We start from the raw sequence: 18,622 nt of genomic DNA, 5'->3' as shown, positions 1-18,622 counted from the left end.
CCCAGCTGCTCCGCGGCACGTGGGATCCTCCCGGACTGGCGCACGAACGTGCGTCCCCTGCATTGGCAGGCGGACTCCCAACCACTGCGCCACCAGGGAAGCCCTGTATTTACTTATTCTTATCATCCTCACCACCCCTCCAGGTCAGGACAGTAAAAACTTTGTCTTGATCACAGCTGCATCCCCTGAGCCAAAGAAAGTACCTGATAGAGATGTTTTTCCCACATACTGGTGGGAGCTGTGATTACACAGGAGCACAGCAAGTACTCTAGAGATGGAAGAAATGAAAATATCCATTCTCACCTCTTCAGGTAAAAGAGTACCTAAAATTATGTTGGGAGATCACCTCTTTCCCACTCTGTCTCTGTGATGTGGCCTTGATTGGTCTAAAACAGTGGTTCTAAAAGTTGGTCCTCAGACCAGCAGCATCGGTACCACCTGGGAACTTACTAGAAATTCTCAGATCCCACCTCAGACCTGCTGAATCAGAAACCTTGGGTATAGGGCTAGTGATCTGTGTTTTGACAGGTCCTCCAGGTGAGCCATGCCTGTAGAAATTTGAGAACCACTTATGTAAAGGAACCAACTCATTTTATTTTCCCGGTTACAGTGATTGACTTAGAGACAGGCCAATCAGAATCGAGGAGGTGCATGAGAATTGCTTGGGTTTTGGAGAAAAAGACTCACCTCTGCCTGCATGATTTGTCTGAAGAATTTGGAGAGGAGAGGCCTGTGCTTCAACACAGAAGAACTGTGTCAGGAACTGGAGAGAGCACAAACCCTGGGGGCCTCATTTAAACCTTGGATCAAGCCACGAATGAAGTGAAAGCTGCCCTCAGCTTTTCAGCTACATGAGTCAAACAATACTCATTTTTACAAATTAAACATGTTACTATTTAAACTAGCTTAATTGGGGTTTTCTTTATATGCAACTGAAAAAAAAAATCTTAACGAATGCAAGGTGAGCAAAAGCACACGTTACAGCTAAACTTAGGAAACAAACAGAGAATCCATCAAAGTACAAGGAGAAGTTACATCACCACATTAGTACATGGGTTCTTGTACTCTCCTGGAGTGGGGATTCTCTTACCCCCAAGGGGTGCCCTATGCCTGAGACTCGTGTGGGAAGGGCCTCTTACCCAATGCTGTGGACGATGCTCAAATCAAGGAAAAGGACAGAATATGGAACAAAACAGGTGATTAGATGGCCCAGTAAGGCAGGGAATCAATCACCATTATCAGGAAACGCAGGACAGGGTCTGGGAATCAGAGAACAGGGAGGAACAGGTCCTCAGGGAGTGAAAGATGTCGCTAAATAGGCCAAACGCCTGAGCAGACCTGGTGCCTGGGGCTACCCTTCAACAGTGTCTTATGGCCCAACACCTGTCAAGGCCCTTTAAAGGCAAAGAAGGAAGCAAATACAAACGACCTTACAACTCATAAATATGAGCTATTTCACTGATTAGTGGACAACTGCCTTGCTCTATCTCTGCCTCATCAGTCACTTCAAAAATTTCTGTTAAGAGACTTTCCATCTGATGTAAATAATGAAGAACAACACCAGTGACTATCAGGTGACCAGCCCATGAAAAGGTGAAAATGCCTTTTGCAGAAGTGTGATGGTGTGCCCTCAGCCCCCTGTGAGTACTTACATCTGTTACACACTGGAGTCAAATTACAACTGTCCCACAGCACAGCTACCTGAACTCCTTTTTTTGAAAAAAACAATTATATACATATGTATATGTGTATATATATACACATACTCGTCATTGTGCTATCAAGCTTTAAATGGAAGCATTTGGACAAGACTATTCAACAGCATGGACCAGGCCAGAGTGGAAATGGCGAAGATCAAACCAGCAGTGCTCAAACTTCAATGTGTACACAAATCCCATGGGCACCTTGTCAAACCTGCATGTTCTGATTTCAGAAGGGCTAGGGTGGGGCCTGAGGTCCTGCATTTCTAACAAGCTCCTAATGCTGCTGGTCCAAGGATGGTGCTTTGAATAGCAAGAGTCTGAATTCACGCTGGTGTAGTGACACATGTATGTCATACAATGCGCGCTGGGGCGTTTGGACACAGCTGGGCATGTGTGCCTGTGCGTGTGCACCCACGTGTGTAGCAGGTGTGTCTTCATCATCCTAGATGTATTCTGAAAAAGAACATGGTCCTGACTCCGAGCATATCAGAGCAAGCCAAATAACCCTCTACCTCAGATATGAGACTCAGTAGTATGGTATCCCTTAAGGATGAAGAAAAACACACTTTAAAGCTCCATGAGAGAGATGGATCTTCAGGGGAAATACGATTTGACCCATAACATGAATGAATCACTGACAGGTGAGATTCTGTGTAATGGACTTCACTACGTTGAGAGTATAACACAGGAAGGGCACGGAGCTCCTTGGGACAGGCACACGGGGAGCTCAGGGGGCTGGCTGCATCAGTATTTCAGAGGTTCATGAATGCAGCACAACTCTCCCTGGCTGGGGCCCTCTCCTCCTGTCTCTCAGCGTGGTTCACTGCTCTCCATCCTTTTGATCTCAGCTCAAAGATCATTTCCTCAGGGGACGTCCTTCTCCAATCCATCTGCCTCCCCCTTCCCCTATATGCAAACCTATGGGGTCTGACCCGCCAATGAAATGACCTTATACACTGAAGTTTTCCTTCAAGTACAGACATCATAGCATGTTTAGTTGCAAGGATACTCGTTTACTGTCTTCCTTATTCACTAGACCATGAACTCCACGAAGACAGGAGCCATGTCTATTTCATTCACCACTGTAATTCTAACACATAGCACAGTGCCTGACATTTAACAAGGCTCAAAAAATATTTATTGAAGAGTTGAAGGTAGAGAGGGAGGGAGGAAGGAGGTAGGATTTCTTAACCGAGGGTCCACTGATCCCTAGGTGAACTCCCTGTTGTACGTGCAAGCGTGCATGCATTTTTCTGGAAAAGAGACCCTTAGCTTTCATCAGAACCTCAAAAAAGGACTGTGACCTCCCCAAAATCAAGAATCACTGAGTTACTAGTATCACATCAATTGAAACATCTCAAGCCAGATGTGAAATAAGAATGTTTCTTTCTTTAGAAACTGTTTCTAAACAGTCATTAAAAGCAAAAAGAAGGAAAAGAAGATGAAAAACAAGGAAATACTTTATAGGCACACAGCATTAGAATCTAGGCTCTCAGTTCCATAATGAACTCAGCCTTTCACAGAAGAGTCAGGCATTCTTATCTCTAGAATTATTACTGTGGACCAGAAAAAATTTTGAGTAGAAAATGGCCACTATTTTGAAATTCAAACATTTCTCTTTAAAAGACCAGTAGGATGAAATTGCTCTATTTAAAATTCAGCCAGCATAATACTTCCATAACCTGAACAGACAATTTTGCTCAAGAGAAAAGAAAATCTTTTAAAAGAAAAAAAAATCCTTCAAAATGAAAAAAAATGTAGTATCTGAAACATTCGCAAAAAACTGAGTGTTAGCTCAGTTCAGAAAATGGAGACAAGGACTTCCCTAGTGGTGCAGTGGTTAAGAATCCACCTGCCAATGCAGGGGATGCGGGTTTGAGCCCTGGGCCGGGAAGATCCCACATGCCACAGAGCAACTAAGCCCGTGTGCCACAACTACTGAGCCTGCACTCTAGAGCCCGTGCACCACAACTACTGAGCCTGTGAGCCACAACCACTGAAGCCCACATGCCCTAGGGCCTGCATGCCACAACTACTGAGGCTGCGTGCTGCAACTACTGAAGCCCGCGTGCCTAGAGCCCATGCTCCACAATAAGAGAAGTCACCACAATGAGAAGCCCGTGCACTGCAACGAAGAGTAGCCCCCGCTCGCCACAACTAGAGAAAGCCCGCACGCAGCAACGAAGACCCAATGCAGCCAGAAAATAAAATAAAATAATACTAAAAATTAAATTTTAAAAAAAAGAAAATGAAAAAAAAAAAAAAAAGAAAATGGAGACAATTTGGGGTCAGGAATGGGTTAGGAGGAGCTAATACCAGATCATGGTGGTAATGGTCAAAAATACAGTCTCTGGGTCAAACAGATTTGGTCTCAAATCCTGGCTCTGCCTTTTTTTTTTTTTTTTTTTTTTTTTTGCGATATGCGGGCCTCTCACTGTTGTGGCCTCTCCCGTTTGTGGAGCACAGGCTCCGGACGCACAGGCTCAGCGGCCATGGCTCACGGGCCCAGCTGCTCCGCGGCATGTGGGATCTTCCCGGACCGGGGCACGAACCCATGTCCCCTGCACTGGCAGGCAGACTCTCAACCACTGCGCCACCAGGGAAGCCCTCTGCCTCCTTCTTGCCTGGTGACCTTGGGTGATATTCTTACCTCCTTTAAGCTCGTGTTCCTCACGCACACAAATGCAACACTGTATGCAGGGAAAGCCCTTGGCGGTCACTTGGCACACAGCACGCAAACGTGTAAGCTGTCACTCCTCCTCTTCGCATGGCATTCCCCTTATTACTAACACTGTAAAATATTGTTAGGCTTCCCTGAGTTTCAGGCACATAATGAGTGTCAATCAATGCTGTTAACATGGTTGTCGTTACCTCCTATTACTGAAGCCCATGTACTTATTTCCTTAGTAATGCAGGCCTCTGTTTTCAGTCAACCTCTGACTCCAAATCTTTTCTTCCCCTCAAGTAAATACCAACCTCAGCTTTCCTGCAGTCCTTATTTGCTATTCAGTCAATAAATCCTAACAGTGGCCACAAAACTACAGGTCAGTATCTGCTTAATATCTTTCCTCCCTGGCTTTGATCGCAAAGACAAAATGAAGATTCCAATTTCCTGGTTTCCTTTTCATATGGAAAAGCTTTCAGGGGTTCTGAAAGGTCTTCTGGCCCATATTCTTTGAGGAGCTCAAATGCATCCTACCTTCGGGCTCACACGTGGGCCATTTGCTTGGGATACAACGAAGAAACCAGCTAGCTCATCCTCTCATCTGTTTAAACTCCCAGCACTAGGTAAGACAGTAAAGATCACAGAGAACAGCTCTTTCATGTTAAAAGAATTATTAATTCCAGTATCGTCACCAGATTTCCTTGTAAAGCATTTATTTCTCTACTCTCTGTGCCCGCTGACCAGGTTCTTTAAAAGCCTGAAGCCGGCAGAAAGGAAGCAGACTTTTACAGATACATCCTGTTGGCCATTCTGGGCTCACCAGCCTGGCCCCCAGCTCCGGGCTTGTCTGTCCTGAGTGCTGGGGGAGGGGAAGATTTGGGCAGTTCTGCCTCTGCACAGAACACCAGCTCCAGGCCGGTTCATCAACAGAGCTGCACGGTGTCCAGCTTTCTCTTCAGGGAGGGCACTTGCTGGGCCCCGGGTCATTCATCTCAAAGTGACCGCGGCGGTTCCCAGCTCACTGTGAAAAGTATTTCAGTGGCCAGGAGAACTCCGACTCTGGATTCTAATTCTGGCTCACAAATGGCCCAGTCAAACAAGTTCAACACTTCTGCTGGGCCTGGCCTTACGAATAAGGAAGCAGTAAGACCAGGGCTTTTTTGCTTACAAAACAAGACATTAAAAGGTTTACTTTGGTGCCTACTTTCTTTTTTTTCCATTTTTAAAATTGAAGTATAGTTGATGCACAATCTTATTTAAGTTGCAGGTGCACTGTGTAGTGATTCACAGTTTTTAAAGGTTATACTCCACTTATGGTTATTATAAAGTACTGGCTATTTTCCCTGTGTTGTACAATATATCCTTGTAGCTTATTTTAGTCCTAATAGTTTGTATCTCTTAATCCGCTATATTGCCCCTCCCCCCTTCCCTCTTCCCACTGGTAACCACTAGTTTGTTCTCTATATCTGTGAGTCTATTTCTTTTTTGTTATATTCACCAGTTTGTTTTATTTTTTTAGATTCCACAGATAAGTGATATCATACAGTATTTGTCTTTCTCTGTCTGGTTTATTTTACTTAGCATAATACCTTCCAAGTCCATCCATGTTGCTGCAAATGGCAAAATTTCATTCTTTTTTATGGCTGAGCAGTATTCCATTTGGTGCCTGTACTTTAAACAACACACCAAGAAAATGCCACTGAGCTCCAATGACCACTTTAGGTGGGCATGTGCTTAGCTCCTAGCCCCTTACCCATGGACCCACTCTGTGTTCTCATCTCTAATGTTTGGAGGTTGACTGTACAGGACAAAGAAAGATAAGTCCCATTAGCCATAAAAAGGTCTTGGAGTAGACCAAGTCTCAGAGAACTGCATCCCCTTGGGGACCCACGAACAGCTGGAAGCAGTTCTTCTAATTCCTCTACCTCGTGCTGAGGTTCTCCAGGTGTGGTCCTTGAGTCCCAGCACCCCTTGGGAACTTGTTAAAAGTGCACATTCTCAGCCCCTGCCCTAGACCCACTGAATCAGCTCTCTAAATGATTCTGATCCCTGCTAAAGTTTGAGAACCACGACCTAAGGCACAGAATACACGGTAGGTGTATAGAAACTAAGAAATAAACGAATGAGGAATAAATGAAAAGTCTTCAGCTTTACTGAACCAATGCACAGTATGACCTGCTCCCAGGTAATGGTTGAAAGACACTATAGTGCGCCCCCTTCATGTCTGATGGATGCTGGGGCATAAACTCTAATGATCTGGCTGTGGCCTTTGCCTCCTGACCTATCTTCCACACCCCCCCTAGTTTATGACACTGCCCCATGCAACATCTATCTGTTAGCTGCCTGTGCCAGGCTCTTGCTGACTTCCACAGCTTTGAACATGCAGTCTTCCGTAGCTGGGATCTTTCCCTTTGTTCTCTTCCCCAAACTCCTACTCCTTTTTGTGCAGCTAAACCCTACATATGCTTCTGGTTTCAGCTTAGGAAGTCACTGTCTCCAGGAAGCCACCCCCCCTGGCAGGTTTCCATAGCATCCTGTACATCCTCTATCAAAACTGCATCCCTCCCTATCTACATTCCTGTTTACTTGTCTTTCTCACCCACTAGCCTATACTGCAAGCTCTGTGAGACAGAGGACTCATTTATCTTAACCACTGCCATACCTCCAGCACCTTGAACAGCGCCTGGTGAATTATTTAATCAATGAATCCTGACGACAAAATAATCTGTGTGTGTGTTTTTTACAATAGGTAATATATACCTGTTTTAGTTTATTATTGATTGATTTCATTGATTCCTAGACATGAATAATTGACTATTAGCCTAGAAAAGAGACCCATGGATATAAAAAAAATAGTAATTCAGCATCTTCTTCCTTAACAAAAAACTGCCCCTACATCCAGTCTTTTTTTTTCTTTTTTTTTTTTTTTTTGTGGTACGCAGGCCTCTCACTGTTGTGGCCTCTCGCATTGCGGAGCACAGGCTCCGGACGTGCAGGCTCAGCGGCCATGGCTCACGGGCCCAGCCGCTCCGCGGCATATGGGATCTTCCCGGACCGGGGCACAAACCCGCGTCCCCTGCATCGGCAGGCGGACTCTCAACCACTGCGCCACCAGGGAAGCCCCAGTCTTTTTTTTTTTTAAACACGTACACACTTCTGAATATTTGGTCTGTAGTTGAAACACCGGCCCCTGTGAAAGCCTGTGTGTACAAGCCTACTGCTCCTTTCCCTTGCCAGGTCAGAAGAAAATTGAGATTAACTATAAGATTTCCATGTGTAGGAGGATCCAGGATCACAAAAGCCTCCCTCCTATTTCATATTTGCACACTCTCCATCAATTTTAATTTTTGCCAGCTTGATTGAGAGATAGTCAAAAAGTCCTGGATGGCCGTCCAGCACAGTACAACCCTGAGCTCCCAGCACAGCACAGGGGCCAGTGAGCCACCTCTGAGAAGGCCATGATGCTGCCAGGATGCCGGATGATTTCACAAGACGCTGCTCCTGTCCCTGTTGCCTCACTGAGTCACAGGGCTGTACTCACAGCACATCAAAGATTCAACCAATCTGTCTGTGGCCTGACGGAAGCCAGCCCACACACGGCCATCTCTGAGGACACCCATCCCCAGGTTTTCTCGGTTCTGAGGCATTCTGGCACCCAACTGCGTACCTTAATTTTCTATAGAACAACCTGAAACCACAGGGCTCAAGGCGGAATGCCACTAGACCACACTGGTGATGTGGCCAAGGGAAGTAGATTCCTTGGTGTTTCCACCTGGGCGGTACAAGGGAAACCTCATTCAGCCTCATGACCAACCTGTTGGTGATGATATCATCTCTATTTCACGCAAAAAATAGAAGTTCGGAGGTGTTAGATCCTTTACCCGTGGCCACTGTCGCTTATTCCTCAACTTGTTCCAGAAAGGATTTACACCAGTTTACAAAACTACATGCAGAATGAAATAAAATGAAACTTAGTGAATGAGGAAAACAGGAAAGGCTTAACAATAAATTTAAACAATAAACACAACGCAGTTATTAGCTCCGTTTCTATGGATCAGGAGTCCAGGCATGGACTCTGCTGAGGGTCTCACAAGATTGCACTCAAGGTATTGATTGGGGCCACGATCTCATCTGAACCTTGACAGGGGAAGAATTTGCTTCCAAGCTCATGCAGTGATTGGTAGCATACCCAGCACTTTCTAAAGGCACCAGTACTGGCAGCCTCCTCTCTGGCCTGCAAACAGGCCACACCCTTCCCAGCATAGAGGCCTGCCCTTCCCCCGCCCATGACAGACCTCCCCACCCCCGTCCTTCCCACACACGGTGGGCTCCACTCAAAGAAGCACACCTCCAGAAAGCTCTTCCTGTCTACCTTATTCCAAGTTGGCCACCCCCAGCCCACCCTATCATATCACACTATTTCCCCCATTCCTCTTCTCACAATTGGCAATGACCTTGTTTCTTATTTATCGCCATCTGTCCACACTAGACTGTGAGCTGTCTGAAGGAAGAACTTTTGTCTCTCTTGTTCAGTCCCAGATCTCCACACCTACGGCAGTACCTGGCACACAGCAGGTGCACACTCAAAAGTTGTAAAAGGAGTGAATTAAGTAATTAATGAAATCCTCCTCCAAAAGCTCATGGCAAAAGCAGGATATTTAAAAACCTGAGTGGACAGTGGTGGACTCTGAGAGCAGCCCTAGCAGCTCTTGCCAAGTTCTCTGACAAACACCTGAGACCAGGTGTCCTGTCAGGCTGGCTGCTCAGGCTCCACGGGGGGCTTGGAATGAGTCCCCTCGCCTCTCAGTGTCCCAGTTAGCTCAACAATGACATGAGGAAAACATTCCTCATGTCAGTCACCACCCCTGTCACTCTCATGGATAGAAAGGGCTTTATACCCATCGATAACGAAAATATAATAAAGCTACACCAGACAGTCTCCTGCTTACTAAGGAGTAATCTAAGTCCCCTAAGCAGCCAAGAGAGATGCTACAAAATAATTAGTGTTTTACCTGCTACAGTGACACTCATTCAAATCTGTGTTCAAAAGCCCCATCTAATTACAATCCAAAATATAATTTTCTGAGGAGAAACACTGCAGGATTCCAGGAAGTTTATGCTGAAAATAAACTCAAAGCTAAAATTAAAATCAAACTGAAATTACATTTAACCTTGAGCCAGGCAGGCTGTGTAGTAAAGAATTAAGCTGGCCCAAAGAGAGTCTGGCCTTGGCCTTTAGCGCCTGGGGAGTGATCTCTAGGCCCCTGGAATGCACTGCTTGACAGGATTGTCCTTTTTTGCCTGGGTGCTTTGGCCAGGAGACACTCTAACAGTGTGCTTTATGATGGGGGCTTTGGGCCACCTGATAACAGCTCCAACCTCCAGAGGAGCTGGAGACTAAAGGCATTAGCATGACCTCTGGGAGGGGCTACAGAAGGTCAGCCATGCAGGCAGCAGGCAGCAGGAGATCGAGTCCCAATAAAAACTCTGGACACCAAAAGCTCAGGTGAACTTCCTTGAGGGGAAATACCCCATGAACAGTGTCACACATTGTGACCAGGAAGAGTCAGTGCCAGTCCACGACTCCATGGGACAGGATGGTGGAAGAGGCCAATGCAGAAATATCTGTAGATCCAAATACCACACACAAAATATGGCAAGGCCAAACACTAGCCATCTATAGATAGAGGGTATAGAAGAGGATCCAGGAGGTCCAAGTGGCTTACAAGAGAATTGTTAACAGGCAGAGGTGGATTCTGAGATTCAGAGGCCTGCCCCTGGCAGTCACAGTAGTAGACTCATGCATAAGAAGAGCTGATAGCTCTTGCAGCATCAAAGGTGGACCAGAGGCTCCACTTGCTCTGACTAGTCTATTCCCTGAAAAGACAGAAATGTGTGCACATTCTGACTTTAAGTGTATAACGAGCATGGGGATAAAGATCTAAGATGGACTTGGCATTGGGGGTAGAAGTCACAAGGTGATCAGAGAGGATGAAGATGACAGAAAGGCTAAGAAGGGAGCTAAGAAACCTTTCCCCAAAGCAGACCTTCCAGGGGTGATGCTGGGTGAAATACAAAAGGGTAGAAAAGACATTTTCCATTCCTGAGTGAACCTAAAATCCAATGCGGGCGAGAGACGACAGCAGTGCAATACAGTATATGCACTAAATAAGGACAAACACAATCAGCATCTCTAAGAAACCAAAGAAAAAACATTTACAGAGGCCTGGGATGAAACTTGAGCTGTGCCTTCAGCTTAAATCAATGTAGAAAATGAAGGCATCTCAGGCAGAGGAAAGACATGGACCCAGAGGCAGAAATGTGCATTGTATATTTAGATACAGTGAAGGAGTAGCCTAGGGCATAAGTTAAAAGAGAGAGAAAGAGAGAGAGAGAGCTACTGAGTAGGGAAAACATTTTGAACTTTAAGGTTGGACTTGTAAGGGATGAAGTGTGATCGGTGGTACAACTGAGGTGTCTACTGCCACCTGGTGTCACCTTTATTACATATTCAGAGTGGCTGCTCATCCTAAAAGCTAAGTTTGCCAAAGGAAAAATAAAAAGGCAGGTTTAGAACATCACACTTTAAAATGAACATCTCATTTGATTTAGGACCCTAGTTCTAATGGCAATTTGAGGCAAATCATTAAAAGCTGTAAACAGAAATGTTCCAAGCACGTTCTCCTTTGAAGCAAGGGAAGATTGGCTTGACTTTAATTATAGAACAGCAGTTAGCTTTATATGATTTTCTCCTACAAACAGACACACACACACACATAAAGTCTGTACCCTTGCCTGCATCTCTCCTCTTGCCTTATAATAAATGATGAGTTTCCTTTATAGGAAAACACAAAGTGGGTCATCCACAAAGGCTGTGATCTTCCCTTGGAAGGAAGCCACTGGCAGTCCCCAGGCGCCAGCATCTCTGACACCGTTGTGCTGTCGGAGTTCCAGCGTTCTCCTGCACAGCCTCCCACCACCTACCTCCCAGGACCTCAGCGGGAAGGACACATCTGTGAATCCCCTGGCCTTCCTTCAATTCCTTACAGCTGTAAAAAACACTGCATGGAAAGAAAAGAACATTTCCTAGACTGGGAATCCCCAGACACTTACCCAAACCGAACAAGTGAACAGAGTTTTTGCTCCGGTGAATTATACTGCATGAAGGGGAGTGGGGAGAGGAAAACAGTCCTCAGACGACGGTGGTCTGTAAAGGCCTGGGCTTTGCTGCAGTTCACATTAATCTTCCTGGCTTCTCTGAAATGTGGGACTGCCTTGACTGGAGAGGCCCGCTTTGCTAGCAGGTTACACTCACTTGCAACTACTTCATCCAAGATTCAGGTCTGAGTTTGCTAGTGTTTCATACACCAGCCCAAGGTATAGGTGGTCTTCTCTCTCCCCAGTGTGACCCACATAGCTCAGCCTATCTCCTGGCTTCCTTGTGGCCCCTGGGGGCTGTCAAGACTGGTCTCGTCAGCCTGCCCGAATTCAAGGTGGGGAGTGGATTCGATACTGGCTGCTGAGGACCGCCAGGGAGCCTATGGGGTGGGGGGCTGCTTATTCCTCCTGGATTTCCCAGTTGGCAGCCAAGACACAGATGGAGAAGGCAGCATGAGGCTGGGGGAGGGAGGTGAAAACAAAGAAATGAGAAAAGAGACCCAAAGACGACATCTCCTCCTCAGGGAGGCCTATGTGTGAATCCAAGTATAATTGAAATGATTTCACATTCATGTTTCCACGGTATACTAACTACCTCCCTTGCTACCAGAAATGTCTCCGTGACACACCAGCAGCGGCCAATGCAGATTTGCAAAGGGGATTATCTAATTTGAGGACAAGTCAATTAGCAACTCTAGGACTTAAGACACATTATCAACATAGCCAGTTAAAATATTTATGTGATTCATAATTAAATTATTTTGCATCCAAACATATTCAGTGAGTTAATGAAGCCAATATGCTGATCACAAAGCCTTTAATTTTTATAGCAAACGAGGTCATGATGGGTAGAACTGATGTGCGAAGAAAAAATGAGCAAATCTTAAAGTTTCCCAAAAGAGAAAAAGAAAGTCTTGGCTAATATGTAGTCATTTCTTATTCATTTACAAAGTTTTTCAAGTTTTTAGACAATGGACAGTCTACTATTAAAAATTCTGAACTGGGTAAAAGACCAAAATAAAATAAGAGTTCTACGTCCTAGACATCTCAAAAGTAAACTCTAATTCAGAGAAATTAGAATTATTACTTTGATCTTATAAGAAGAGCTATCTCATATTTATAATAGAATTTTCCCTCTGGAACTTCTCATATGATTAAGGAAACCCAAAAGGGGTAACATTTCCTGAGAGAAATACCTCCTTTATCCTCTCCCTTTTCTAAGTTACAAACACAATGGTACTTGGAGGGTGGCATTTGTATATTACGCAACTTTATTCTTTGTCCTAAAGGAAAGTAAAGATACTTCTTTGAAGGATAAGGGGAAAATGAAAGGAATCAAATTCATATACAATTTATATATATGACTTTCCATGATATCAAGGCAAATCCCTTTAGTCCTATATTGAGTCATAAAAAAGATCACAGCCCTTAAAACACAGGTCATGACTATGTTTTAAGCATCATTTTAGAAATTCCGCCAATGACATAAAATATACAGGCAAAATTTTACATGTGTGGAATGTGATGTGATGGCTATTTTCTCCTTTATTCTTTTTAATGTTACTTAATTGTCATACAATGAACATATATTATTCTTATAAGACAAAAAGAACAATTTTTTTAAAGGCTTGCAATGCAATCTTCACTTACTGTATTTCATTCAAGGTCACGAAAGAGAAACGGTTCATTTATAAATCGTTCCGTAGATTCATCAGTGAGACTCTGTCTAATCTGTTCTCCACGATGAGCACAGGAGAAGACCTCGACAATCAGAAAGGTAAGTGGCCAGGGATGGGTGGGGGCCAGATTCTCCATAGAGAGGAAGGGACACAGGACAACAGTACACTGTGCCAGGATGGCCTGTCTATCACGGGCCAACGTGGCACCACCACTGTTGACCTCAGTCCTTGGAGTAGCAATCCCACCAGGTAGTTGCTGTCGTACCTATTCTAAAGGCAAAGAATCTGAAACCCAGCAAGCTACCAGGGCCACACAGCTAGAAAGTGGCGGGGTTGAGGTTACGTCCGGCTTGGCATCGCCCGATGCATTCTCTGTCCGTTGCTTCCTAAAGGCTCCCTAAGGTTTGTCCCTTGCTGGAGATCCCCTGAGAACAGAACTCCCTTTCCACATTGACCTTGTTTCTTTTCTCTCTCCTGCCACATCCGTGCTTGGAGGAAAGAAAGAAATCCAGGATCTACCCAATACTGGCCACCCTCACTTGAAAGTGCATGAAGGTGAACCTCTCGGTTGGGGAATGAGATTATCAGCAAAGTGCGTGACAGTCAGGATTGTCCAGCTCTGCCCTCCTGAGCTCCCCTGCCTCTTCCAGGGAGTGGCTGGCCTGGAAGGGTGCTCTGTCCCTACATCGCACACAGCAGAACACAAGCTCACCTCCCACCATACTCCATCCTTCAAACCTCAGTGCACAAAGATCCCAAGAGCCTTCTCATAAGCTCCCCAAACTCGGGCATCCAGCCCCTTACACAGTGACTCCCCCGCCGCCCCCCAACTGTGCCGCTGTAGCAACTTTCAACAGCAGAAGGTTAGCATCTGTCTGGCCACCTAACAATTTCGGTTCTCTCTGTTCATGTCAAAGTCGTTTCTCACGACTTCTGCCAAGGTGCTCATCATATTCCTGCTAGCAGTCCAGGGATCATAATACAAAATAAATCACCAAAGAGCAAAGAAATCGAAACTTGCAAAAAGGGAAGAATCTCTGCAGGCCTGCTCTCCAATTTTTGCTTTCAACACGTTCCTTTGAAATGGGATGAAAACCAAAGGTGTAGGCTGCTAGGGTCCTGGGAGAAGTACAGCCTTTCTATTCTATTTCAGACAGAGAAGGGTCCAATTCAAATCCACAACTGGGGTAAGGGAGCTTCCAAAAGAAGGCTTACCCTTGTTAATCATTTAATTAATGGTAGAAGCTACAATAGCAGCCAACAGTTATGGAGCACATTGCTCGGGGGCACTGGGTTGAGCACATGCATCTATGTTCACAGTCTCACTGAATCTGAACGACAGCTCTTCAAGGAAGGCTCGTTATTATCCCCACTTCCCAGATAAGCAAACTAAGGTCTAGCGAGCTTAAATAACTGTTCAAGGTTGTAAAGCTGGACTGGATTTTTAGCTCTGGGAGACCACAAATTTCTTAATTGCTGTGCTCTATTGCTTCCCATCAGACTTTCAAGTGATGGGTATTTAGATTCCAAATGAAGCCTGGTATGTCTGTCCAGGTGCTTAATTCACTCCAGAGTGCATTAAGATCTTTTGATTTCAATAGACAAGGGTGAGGTCAATCTAGGGGGTGGTATAGGGAAGATAAAGAAGGGAACCCAGTGAATTCAAATTACAACCGGAAAATGCCTTGAAGGAACTAAACACATGAGTTGGAGCCAAATGGTTTGGCAGATGCAGCCATGTTCAGGGATTTGTGATGACAGGGACAGTCCTTTTTCCACCCTACTTTGAGTTGACTTTATAGAACTTTATCTTTTATATCCAAAGATCAAATAAATAAAAAAGATCACATTTAACGAGAACTAGGAGAAATAAACTGGTGGCAGTTAAAGGGTAAAAATAACTTCTCTGTGGCTTCAGACCACAGGAGCTTTCTCATTTTAAGAGGCACAGGCAAATCACTTAAACAAGGCCTTTTTGGACTGTGTTCATCTCATGTTTCCTCCCACATCCACGGTGGTTAAAGTTATATACAGTCTTAACTCTTGAACCTCATGGAATTGTGTAGTAAATGGAAGTACAACCAGGCCAAACTCATCAACTCACAAATGCAAGCTTGTAGCACAGAAGTCAAAGCCAGTTCTCCTTTGTAACCAGTTGCTTTGTATGGAAGGAGGTTAATCAGAATTAGAAAAGTTTATGGAACCCATGGTCTTTTTTTTTCCATATATCATCGATACATAATATAAATGTTGCACTATATATACAAGTTTGCATACAGAAATGTATAGACATGTTTGCCGAATTGAAAGCAATGTTTAGCTCAGGGTTATGAAATAGGGAATTTTTTAAATCTTTAGCACATTATAATGGCTAATTTTATGTAAAAGTAGGTGTTGCCTTTATATTCACAAAACAGGTAACTTCAATGAATAGGTATTGTTCGTTTAATACAATGATTAAAATGGTTTGCTTAATACAAATGGAATCCATGGTCTTAATGAGAGTCTTTCCTTCCTCCATCCTCAAGCCCTGTTTCTACTCTCCTCTGACCCTGGACACAAAGTCTCATAGTTGGCTAAAGTCCAAGGAATCCTCACTTCACCACCTTGTTTTCCATGTGCAGATGTGTTCTGGGCGAGACGATGAGAAAGACCTGATGAACCCTTCCTCAGACCTAGAATAACCAAGCTCACTCAAATACCCAAAGGCAGCCAGAGTGATTTGAGATTCCTACCTCTGCCCTATACCACTGCATTTTAGGCCAGATTTTGGGAAGCACTCTTCAATCTTAAGAGTCAAGCTACACCTGGAAAAATCCTAGCGTGTCACTAGCTTTCCAGTGAAACTGCAGACACAAAAACAGAATCACTTAAAGGAGACAGCTCTGAAATATGCCCTTCAATTTCCTAATTTGGGACATAATGTGGGGCTGAGTCAAGATGAGATCAGTCTCAAGAGAAGAAAGAAGCAGAGGTGTTTACACTGCACTTTGGGGGCCCTTGTTTTGTACACCAAGGGATTTGATACCCTCTGTTCCATGGTCAAGTCTACCCTTGGTCTGTAACCCAAGCCTATTCCCCAAAGCACTGTACTTACCGGTAGAAAGTAGCATAGTCTACAGTTGAGTGGCAGGTCTGAAACTCCCAGGATTTGAGTTTCTGGCATTCCCGATGGGCTCGAAGCTTTACCTTCACTGTCCCTTGACACAGTTCAGGCACTGGTTTTCTCTGGGGTCTGTTGCAGAACTCATTGGACTCTACCCTCCAGGACTCGGCAAAGTCATCCACATCAAACTTGAAGTTTCCATCTCCACCAATTAAGTCATCACGCTTATGTCCATTGTAGTTGCCACAAAGACCACAGAGTTTGCCCTTGAGATGGGGTGCAGCCATGACTTCTACAAAACTGTCTCCATCCCACGAGATTTCCAAACCTAGAGGAAAAGAGGATCAACCACTCTTGAATCCACCAATAGTTCCCCACTGTATAGATTCTTACATAGTACATATGACTATCGTCTAACAAGGAACACTAAGGATCTCACCAAATTCTTGATTACCTTTTAATTTCGCCACGTCAAACACTGTGTGATATAACATGAATCAATTATTGGGGCTTAGAAGTTTTTAAATGTATAAAGTTTGTCCTTATAATGATATCTTATGTACCCTAATTTGACTTGTAGATGACTCTTTATTGACCATGTTACTCTAGGGTTTATATTTTTGCCCTTTTCTAGAGTAACTGTCTTGGTCCAAATCATGTTTTCATTTATCCAACGACTACTACAATGCAGAAATGGAAAGACAACAAAGATGATAGTTTTTTAATATCATCTTTCTTCATCCAATAACCTCCCCATATGATTATGCTAAGTGCCAAGTGAAAATTTCCAAATTATTTGCTATAGTGGAAGTATTAAAGTAATAAATATAAAGCTTCTGAATACATTCTCTTCAAAGGACAACACTCCTACAAATGAAAATGTTTGCCCCTTCATTACTTTACAGTCATCTGTGAGACATGCACAGCTGTTCAATCCATGCTTCCTAGGGTTGAGATGTTATAAGTCCTAGGTTGGGGCCTCCATGCCTGGGCTGATCATAAGCTTCAAAATTTGACTAGGCATTGGAGGCTACCAGCCCACAGGCCAAAGTTACTCATGTGCTGGATAGAATCAGCAGGACAGTACTGTCTTGTTCACCAAGGAAACAATCTTCACTCCACAACGTAAAGAAAGTAATCTCCTCTTGGTTTGCTGAACTGACCATCTAAACAATTGGAGAATATTTCTGAGAACATTCATATTTTTCCAGACCTGCTAGCCCAAAGCTTCTAGGATTTACTCCAGCCAATGACCCCACTGAATAGTGGGATTTCTGTCACATGTCAGACAGCCAGGTTCCACTGTCACACATCACAGATCAGTCTGACCAGAAGGTCAAGAAGGAATGTTCTCATATCCATCCTGATATTGTATGTGAAGACACTGTCCATAAGACAAAGGGGAGGGTTTCGTGAAAAGTCTTTTGAGGCTCAACCCAGAGCAAATGATAACTCTGGTCTTATCATTTTCTTTATGTCTCAGGTGTGCGTTGGAAGCTTCTCTTACTGCTCTCCTGGTAATGTCCTGGTAGGGCCTGAGCCCCATAGTGAATGGTGAACTAGGTACCAGTTTGTTGGATGAACACCAAGAGAACCTCTACAATAGGTTGAGGTGCATTTCTGCCCTAGGATTCTTCCTTACTCAGTGTCACTGTCTCCTAAGAGGGACAGCCCACAAAGAAAGCTCTGTTTTAACAGAAAAATAGAAAGTGTCCCCGCTATGTGTTTTCAGTCTTACCCTCTTGGATTTCTGACAAAACCTAGTCTTTGATTTAGTCTGCTCTGAGCCTCCGGAAAGATCAACATGACTCTTTTTAGAAGACTTTACCTTTGCTCCTGAAGGATCAATACTAGCCTGATGAGCAAGTGTTCAGAAGATACTCAGAAGCTGGGGAGATAAGGTGGTGATGAAAAAGGAGAAAGGGGTGCGGAGGGATGGAATGGATCTTGTCTGAATATAAAATTGGCATAAGGCAATGTCAGAGTGATATAAGATCAGCAAGAAACACTCAGAAGTAAAATGCTAACACTAATATTCCCTAAGCCAATATTCTAAAGCCAATATTCTCTTGGACGTGGTCCAAAGGGAGAGAAGCCTGGCCAAACAGCATTCCTGTGAGTAGGACACACAACTGCCACAAGCAAGAGTTACAGATCCGCTTTAGGGAAAGTTATTGGTAGAATAAACCAGTGGTCTAAAACTGGATTTCTCAAGAAATAAACAGAAAGACTCATATGGAAATCACTGTACGGTAAATGAAAGGAATGGAAGCATTCTCAGTCCAAGGCAAATGGTAGAGAAGATTTCTTC

The 18,622-nt window shown here is 44.3% G+C and overlaps 1 protein-coding gene across 2 annotated transcripts in view; it reads right to left on the bottom strand.

Moving 5' to 3' along the window:
• Window positions 1-18,622, bottom strand: part of BMPER (BMP binding endothelial regulator) — a gene marked incomplete at both ends in the record, with an annotated part of 250,484 nt that overhangs the window by 57,411 nt on the left and 174,451 nt on the right. For both annotated transcript variants that reach the window (XM_079711187.1, XM_079711188.1), the window contains one exon: window positions 16,303-16,639. In XM_079711187.1, the coding sequence (XP_079567313.1) occupies window positions 16,303-16,639 (337 nt within the window). The remainder of the gene's footprint in view (window positions 1-16,302; window positions 16,640-18,622) is intronic.

The sequence above is a fragment of the Hyperoodon ampullatus genome, assembly GCF_949752795.1.
Source record: "Hyperoodon ampullatus genome assembly, chromosome: 9".
NCBI lineage: Eukaryota > Metazoa > Chordata > Mammalia > Artiodactyla > Ziphiidae > Hyperoodon > Hyperoodon ampullatus.
The sequence above is the reverse complement of the archived record's forward strand: the minus strand, read 5'-3'. Positions and strand labels throughout refer to the sequence as shown.